Genomic DNA, 9,073 nt, shown 5'->3' with positions numbered 1-9,073 from the left:
GATTAGGTATTTCTTCCTAACGCACTCACAACATGTACACTGAAGCATGTGTGGCAGAGTATAAAAAACTTCCTTTAAAAAAAATTTTTAGAGGGCTGTACAGAAATAATAAAACAAACCCATCAATGGTTTTTGTTGACCTTTTGGCGCAGGCAGCAGACAACCAAGCTGTTAATGTCCCACTTGAGAACCATGTGGTTTTTTTAACAGCCCCCGAAAGAAAGACACAGATACTGGTAATGGTCTGGTAACCAGATGCATCAACGTCAGCTATATCCTGTGCTAACAGTAGCAGTGTACACCACAAGCCATTAGCTGACACAGAGCCATAAATGCTGTAGAAAGCCTGATAAAGCCACTGTTCATAGCCTGCAAATCGCACTGGAGAAATCAATCAGATCAATGCAGAGAAACATCAACATCTCTGTTCTGAGAGGAGCTCATAGTGTTATGCGTGGCTGAAAAAACAAAAAAACAATGTTTGCACAGACAGTTGGAGTTGGGTGATTTCTAATCAAGGCAAGAGAGATCAGCACATAGGTAGATTTTAACGTAGCATTTAAAGACTAAGAAAATGTTACACAACAAACTGGAGAGCAGCTGTAAGAACTATAAGAGCATTTATGTTTCATCATGCTAAATAATCTCAGACTGTTTCTATCATGAAACTGCAGAGCTGTAATAATGCAGCTTTGTTAAAGTTTAAAATGCTTCCCTCTAAACACAGCTCGGGTGAATAATTTTACCATGAAATCCTTTTTTAAAATATTAAACAGCAGTTATATGTAATGATAAATCATTGCAGTGAATGAGGCAGATATAATCAGGTTGAAGATCTGGATAATTTATAAGAATCAGCACTACTGAAGTCATTTTATTTAACATTTGTCTAACAGGTAATACAGCATCATCAGGCATTTGTCTGGTTGACATGGGTGTAATAACTTCTTTAAATCATTGAGCACTCTTTGAAATGCTCCATATATTTGTTTGCAGCTACAGCATAATATAGTAAAGTATTTATTAAAAACTATCCGGTATCAACCTGCCAGGCGTGTATAACATGTTACTTCTCTCGCGGTCTCTAGACGCCGCAGAACATTTCTCTTTAAATCCAGTCAACTAGAATCAATTTGGTCTAAGTAATGTTTACCTATTGTACCTTCACCTTTAGCTTTCACACTTTGTAATCGGTCCAAAGAGGGTGGCCGCCTGCTTTGATTGGAACGTTTCAACAGGACAGAAATCAGCAAAACAAAAAGACGTATTCCCCACACTTAATGTGGGTCATTCATTTCCACCTGCAGCAAAAACGAGTCAGCTGAGGAACGGCAATGGTGGGTTTAACTATAATTATTCATCTTTTATTGTATTATTATTGGTAAGCTATCACTGAACTTTAAATATGCTTGTTTTACTCTATTGATATCTTGTCTTTACTTATAAACAAGCAACATTACATTTGAATATCTTTCCAGGATTAATAATATGCCATTTTTATTTTCAGAATATTTATTATGTTTATTATTTTCATTATCAAATGTCAGATAATTATTAACATGTTTTTAATTTGTTGTATCAATAAACACCTAAATATCTGGTATTCTTTATATACAGTGCTTTGCAAAAGTTGACAGGTTGATTGTTTAAAAAATGTACACAACCCAGCTGAAATGTCTGATTTTTGTGATGTGCAAAAATGAGACTTTGATGAAGCATTTCACAACTTTTTACACATATAATGTAACATATATCCAGTACGATATATGTATAAAGTATACAACTTAAAAAGCTATGATAAACTAATTGTATACATGTGCACAACTTTAAACAAAAATGGGTAATTTAAACCTAATACTTTGTTAAAACCCATTTTGAATTTATTTTCAACATTGAGTCTTCCTGGACTTATATAAATTATTTTATTTATGTCTGATAAATCTGAAATAAAGTTCAGCTGTCGTAGGAGGATGCTCCTGACATCTGCTCATTTGCATCCTTTAACTAAAGCCATAGTTGTAAAGAGGTTTCAACAAATCTTATTGTAAAAAGGTATCAGTCATGAGAAAAAATTTTAAAACTTCATTCAATAGCATCATCAGAGCAGAGTAAAGAATATATACGGCAACAGTTACATTACAAACACTGGATGTTTTTCCAAAACTGCTGAAAGACAAGACTGAATCTACAGACCCAGTCAATACATTGGAAAGTTTACTTATTTCTGTTAATTATGAGGATTTTCTGTTTACATCTAATGGAAACACAATATTTAAGATTAGAATATTATTTCAGAACAATAAAAACAACATATCATATAACATATAATATAGAAAAAAAGTACCAGCTTAAAGGTACTTTTAAACTGAGAGACGAGCCTCATAGGAATGCATATTCTAATTGACTGAATATGATTGTAGTCAGGGAGGCTGCCAAGAGATTGACAATAACATTGAAGCAGCTACTTGTTTTGTTTTACATATACATCTATGTGGTCTAAGAAGCAGGGTTACAAGAATGTATTATATGCTGTGAATAAATTACATTTAAACTTGTAGATCATTATTTCCAATATGTTTGGCACATAAAGCCACAGTAAGTGTACAGATTGAAAGATGATGGTGGCAGCATCATGTTTCTCTTCAGATGGAATTGAGATTATTGCAAGATGAATAAAATTAGGAAAATTTCAAACAGAACTTTCAGGCGGCCGTTAGAAAGCTGAAAAAGGACTTCATTGTTTAACTTTACAATGATATATGGTGCGTTTTAGGCAGAAAAGGTTTTGAAACGATTCATCAGTGTCTTATTTATTTACCAAAAAGTCACAAAAAGCTGCTATTTTAACAGTGGGGTATAGACTTTTGACAGTAACAGTACATATTGTTAGCCTAATAGTATAATTACCTAAATCATAATTTGGAAAATATGACTTAGGCATCAATATATTGAAGCTAATATGCAGGCCATCCATCCATCCATCCATCCATCCATCCATCCATCCATCCATCCATCCACTACATCTGCTTATCTTTACAGGGTATTCTTCCGTGGTAATTGGGAGAGAGATGGTGGATACCCTGGACAGGTTGTCAGTCCATGATAGGGCCAGACCTTTCAGATTTTTCTTTGAAAGACAAAACTAAAATCATGGATCCTTCTACTTTCATTTTGAAATTACAGGCTACTCTGTATCTGTATGTCACATAAAATGACTGTGGCTCAGTGGGAAGAGCAGTTGTCTTGAAGTCTGAAATTTGTTGGTTTTATTCCAGCTTCCCCCTGTCACATGTTGATGTGCCCCTGGTCAAGGTACCTTCCCCCAACTTGCCTACCGATGTGTATGAATGTGTGAGTCATTGGGTGAGTGTAGCTCTAGTGTAAAGCGCTTTGAGTGGTCGGTATTACTGGAAACATACAGTATGAATTTAAGGGTATACAGACTTCTGCAATGCACTGTTACATTTAGAGGAAATACATTAAGAAGACTTGAGAAACTTAAATAAATAAACGTTTGGAAGTAATACACAGATTTTTTCACATTTTTTTAGGTGTCTGGCTAGTGGCAACATGGCTTTTCCCAATACGTATGGGGTGATCTTTGCCTGTGTCTGCGGAGTGATCCTAGGCATTGGTTTCTGTGCCAACCTGCTAGTTTTCTCTTTATTTGCCAAGAAAAACACACTGCGTAAGAATCGCCTGGACATCCTTCTTCTAAGCATGACTCTGGCTGATTTCCTAACCCTCCTCCTCATTCCCTTCACTCTGCACTCCGCTGTAAGTCACTCTTGGCCCCTGGGCGACATCTCTTGCAAGGTTTACCAGTTCCTGCTGGCGTTCAGCCTGGCAGCAAGCACGTACTCACTGTGCGCAGTTTCCATGACTCGAGCCATGATCATCACCAACCCCTACCAGCCTCCCACCATGGACCTGGTCATCCTCATGTTTGTTTTGGTCTGGGCCCTAAGTTTCTTCATCAGCCTGCCCCTGCGAATGTTTGCTACCAAGGAAAGTCTTAACCCAAGCCTGGCAAAATTCAGCTTCTGCCTTCCAACCATTCATGAGCACCACTACCAAGTGGTCTTAAGCCAGTTTGTGCTTTATTACTTTATTCCAATGCTGGTCATCGCCTTCAACTATGTTCGCCTGGCACTTTTTCTCCACAAGAGCCCTGTAATGTCGGTGTCCAGTGCCAGGAACACCCGCAGAGCCTCTGTCATGGTATTTTTGGCTGCTGCTACCTTCTCTGTGTGCTGGCTGCCTGGATATGTGCTGGAGCTGTGCGTGTACCTGGGACTGTACCACCACGGACAGGCTTGGGAGATGTTCTACTTTATTTGCACTATGCTGCAGTACCTGCACCCCAGCATCAACCCGGTGCTCTATGTGCTGCTGTCCAAGCGCTACCGCCACAGGAGGGCAGCCTGGCTCTTCAGCTGCAACAGGAACAGAGTGCAGCCGCAGGTCACCAGCGTCACTACAGACAGTTTCTGAATACAGATATGTGTCATTTACACCTGCTGCCTGTACTTTAACACTACTGTATTTATTTGTTTTCTGTTTTGTGAATATTCTCAAAAACTGCTATTATTGTCAAAGAATGAACTATAAGAGGTGATTTTATAGAATGGATGCAATGCAAAGAATTTTAGAAATGATAAACCTGTTAAGGTCTTTGATTAAAACATTTTTTAAGGGTAAAAACAATTTACAAGTACCAAATGATGAGCTTAAATTTTCTAGTGTTTCGACATCTTAGTAAATTTTTCCTTTTGCTTTTTGCACCATCAAATCATCTTGCCACCAGTTTTCACAAGAACAGAACATGTATTATGATACAAAATGAAGGATCGGACATTTATCATTTCTTTTTTTGTGTACCAATTTTCACACAGGTTTTGCTCTTTTCACGAACAATAATAATACACACTGAAGCGAAAACATATTGCTGGTCACTTTTATTGGCACCCTTGGTAAAGATGTGTAAAAAGCCTTCAAATAAATTCATCTTTTATGAGAGTAGCATGATTTCACACTGTTGTTAATACTTACTTCACCCTTTTGCCAACAGGAAAGCACTTAGATTTTTCCAAACGATTTCACAAGCTTGGAGCCTACATAGACAGGGTTCTTTGATTCCTCTTACATTCTTTCTAAAGATGGTACAGAAAAGGCTTTCACCTGACATGCCTCCCAAACAAGCTTGGACATACTTACATATTCGTGCCTCGGGGTAACAGAAAGTCATGGCTTACTAATGAGAAATTCCTACAAACTCTGACTGACCTAAAAAAGTGAAGGACAAACTACAAGGGACATTTATTTTAAATGCAACTTTCAGGGATGCCAATAATTTGGTTGACAAGCAAGCATTGTTATTAATATTGGGATTTTTCTTCCACTGAGGAAATTAAAAAGTTGTATTTTTTTTAAAACTTTTTTACAGTCTAAGATTATCTTACTCTAATAAAAGAGCTTTACCTGAGTTGCCAAAAAGTGCAACTGGCTCTCTATAGCTGGTGTTCACTTCAAAGCAATTGTGTAATTAAGGCTATATGTTTTTTTGCTGAAAACAAAGGCGACAATCTAGATGACTGCTGGATTATTACAGTTAGGGCTCAGCAACATTGTTGTGGGGCAGCTTGGGAGCTATATCTGCCTACATGCTATTAAACTGTAATATATACAAGGGCGAACTGATAAATTTACCCCCTACAGCGATCTCTGTTCACAAGACGGCTATTCTACCAAACAGCAATAAATCACTCTGTGGGATCTGCTGTAAAAGACGGCCATTAAATGCGAGCCACATGATCCTGCACTCTGAGGCTACAAGAAGAGAAAGGTAAAACCGTGGGCTGAGCTGCAGCCTCTCACCTTTAGCCTGCTTTAACAGAGCCATCAAAAGAGACATTTCAATACCCCAGAGCTTTATTCTACACTGAACAGATTTAAGAGATTTATTTTCGCTAATGGTTGCTTTAAAATGCTAAAGCCTCAGTTAAATGCTGAAGATGTTCTCATATATTTCGGAAATATTTCTGCAGCATCCTTTGTGCCATATCAACTTTTCATTTTACATTTTATCAATTTAGTTTTCTATATGGCTTAATTCCTCCTACCAACATGTTTTTGTGTTCTCATACCACACACAATGAATGTATTTTTTCTGGCTTAAAGTCACTCAGTTAACTTCACCTGCTGACTAATGCTGTCATTATGTTTAATACACAAAGATAACCAATCAGTCAACTCGTTTTCAGATTTTCTCCTGTAATTAGTGAACATTTTGGACACCAGATGTAACACATACACTCCAGTATGTTGCACATTCAACAGAACAAAAGAGGTTGGAGTCATCTCCTGTTTTAAAATTATTGCTTCCAAGCAGTTAAATGTTCGTGTAATCTTAAAGTTGTCATGATAAATATTTTTATGTTTTCTAGGGGGTCTTTCATTGTTTTTCTTTGAACTTTGGCAGCTTTGTTTTACTCATTTTAAGTTTAGTTACAATTTTTAAATTCAAATTCAGACCAATTAGTGCTGTGTCGACACATGAAAGAGACCTTAGAAATTGGATATGTTGACACCTTGTTACCAGCAATCTGCCCAAAGAGACTATATGTTCCCATTTTGTTAGCAGAACCATTAAAAATGCAGTTTAACAGAGAAAAATGGACATACAATTCTATTTTAGCTGCTAGCTACATATTTGACATATAGTCAAAGCTCAACCTCAGGATGAGCAAGCTCCCAGGTCCTATGGATTGTTCCTATTTTTAAAGGCATGACTTTCAGAGACTGTTCTGCTGTAGATATATTTTCTACCTTTGTTTGTTTTTTTCTCTGCTTGTCCAAATTCCAGATTTTTGCTGTCATGAAAAAGCAGCCCAGGTCCTAAGATTTAATTCTGAAAACCTGGATATCTATTGGATATGATAAGGCCAAAAGGAATAACAGATGCTTCGGAAGAAGGCCCAACCAGAGACTGTACTTCCTGAGGCAATTCAAGAAGTACAACCTTCCACAGGAGCTGCTGGTCATCTTCTACACTGCCATAATTCAGTCTGTCTTGTCTTTGTCTATCTCAGTGTGGTTTGGCTCATCCACAAAACAGGACAGGTCCAGACTGCAACGAATAATCAGGACTGCAGAGAGAATCATCAGGGCTGACCTTCCCTCCATCCAGGACTTATACAGGTCTAAAGTCAGGAAAAGGGGCAGCTAAAATCCCTGCAGACCCCACACATCCTGCACACAAACTGTTTAGGCTTTCACCTTCAGGTCGGCGCTACAGAGCACTGTCTGCTAAAACCAGCCGCTGCAGAGACAGTTTCTTCCCCCAGGCTGTTTCTCTGATGAACACTTGACAGTCCACAACAACACCATGCATACTTGGACTGATCTCACATTATATTCCATTGTAAAGTCAATTGTGCACTTATGTACATTTAAAACAATATTTTCTATTTCCATTATTATATATATATATATACAGGGGTTAGACAATCAAACTGAAACACCTGTCATTTTAGTGTGGGAGGTTTCATGGCTAAATTGGACCAGCCTGGTAGCCAGTCTTCATTGATTGCACATTGCACCAGTAAGAGCAGAGTGTGAAGGTTCAATTAGCAGGGTAAGAGCACAGTTTTGCTCAAAATATTGAAATGCACACAACATTATGGGTGACATACTAGAGTTCAAAAGAGGACATATTGTTGGTGCACATCTTGCTGGCGCATCTGTGACCAAGACATCAAGTCTTTGTGATGTATCAAGAGTCACGCTATCCAGGGTAATGTCAGCATACCACCAAGAAGGACGAACCACATCCAACAGGATTAACTGTGGATGCAAGAGGAAGCTGTCTGAAAGGGAAGTTCGGTTGCTATCCCGGATTGTGTCCAAAAAACAAAACCAAATCACGGCAGAATTAAATGTGCACCTCAACTCTCCTGTTTCCACCAGAACTGTCCGTCAGGAGCTCCACAGGATCAATATACACAGCCGGGCTGCTATAGCCAAACCTTTGGTCACTCATGCCAACGCCAAACATCGGTTTCAATGGTGCAAGGAGCGCAAATCTTGGGCTGTGGACAATGTGAAACATGTATTGTTCTCTGATGAGTCCACCTTTACTGTTTTCCCCACATCCGGGAGAGTTACGATGTGGAGAAGTCCCAAAGAAGCGTACCACCCAGACTGTTGCATGCCCAGAGTGAAGCATGGGGGTGGATCAGTGATGGTTTGGGCTCCCATATCATGGCATTCCCTTGGCCCAATACTTGTGCTAGATGGGCGCGTCACTGCCAAGGACTACCGAACCATTCTTGAGGACCATGTGCATCCAATGGATCAAACATTGTATCCTGAAGGCGGTGCCGTGTATCAGGATGACAATGCACCAATACACACAGCAAGACTGGTGAAAGATTGGTTTGATGAACATGAAAGTGAAGTTGAACATCTTCCATGGCCTGCACAGTCACCAGATCTAAATATTATTGAGCCACTTTGGGGTGTTTTGGAGGAGCGAGTCAGGAAACGTTTTCCTCCACCAGTATCACGTAGTGACTTGGCCACTATCCTGCAAGAAGAATGGCTTAAAATCCCTCTGACCACTGTGCAGGACTTGTATATGTCATTCCCAAGACGAATTGACGCTGTATTGGCCGCAAAAGGAGGCCCTACACCATACTAATAAATTATTGTGGTCTAAAACCAGGTGTTTCAGTTTCATTGTCCAACCCCTGTATATATATATATATATATGTGTGTGTGTGTGTGTTTCTAGAGAGATCTGAATCAGGGGCACTGAATACAAATCAACTCCACACCAATCAGATTTTTATTTCGGATTTTATTTAAAAGCCATGTATGAATTTTTTTCCAATTCACCATTGTGCACTACATTGTGTTGGTTTATCATATAAAATCTCACATTAAACCTGTGAATATTTTAGAAACACTCCTTAATATTTTTGCTGTAAGTCGTCAAATTTCTAGGATCTAAAAGAAATCCACAACCTATTTCTAAATATTACCATCGGAGGCACGCCACTAAATAAGAAAG

At 38.6% G+C, this 9,073-nt stretch overlaps 1 protein-coding gene across 1 annotated transcript; it reads left to right on the top strand.

Annotated features, from left to right (window-relative positions):
- The first annotated feature begins 3,570 nt into the window (after positions 1 to 3,570).
- Positions 3,571 to 4,494, top strand: LOC124883346 (galanin receptor 2a). Its single transcript, XM_047390424.1, has one exon. The coding sequence runs from the start codon at positions 3,571 to 3,573 to the stop codon at positions 4,492 to 4,494; it is 924 nt and encodes a 307-aa protein (XP_047246380.1).
- The last annotated feature ends 4,579 nt before the right edge of the window (positions 4,495 to 9,073 follow it).

This window comes from Girardinichthys multiradiatus, chromosome 2 (assembly GCF_021462225.1).
Source record: "Girardinichthys multiradiatus isolate DD_20200921_A chromosome 2, DD_fGirMul_XY1, whole genome shotgun sequence".
NCBI classification, from domain to species: domain Eukaryota; kingdom Metazoa; phylum Chordata; class Actinopteri; order Cyprinodontiformes; family Goodeidae; genus Girardinichthys; species Girardinichthys multiradiatus.
The sequence above is the reverse complement of the archived record's forward strand: the minus strand, read 5'-3'. Positions and strand labels throughout refer to the sequence as shown.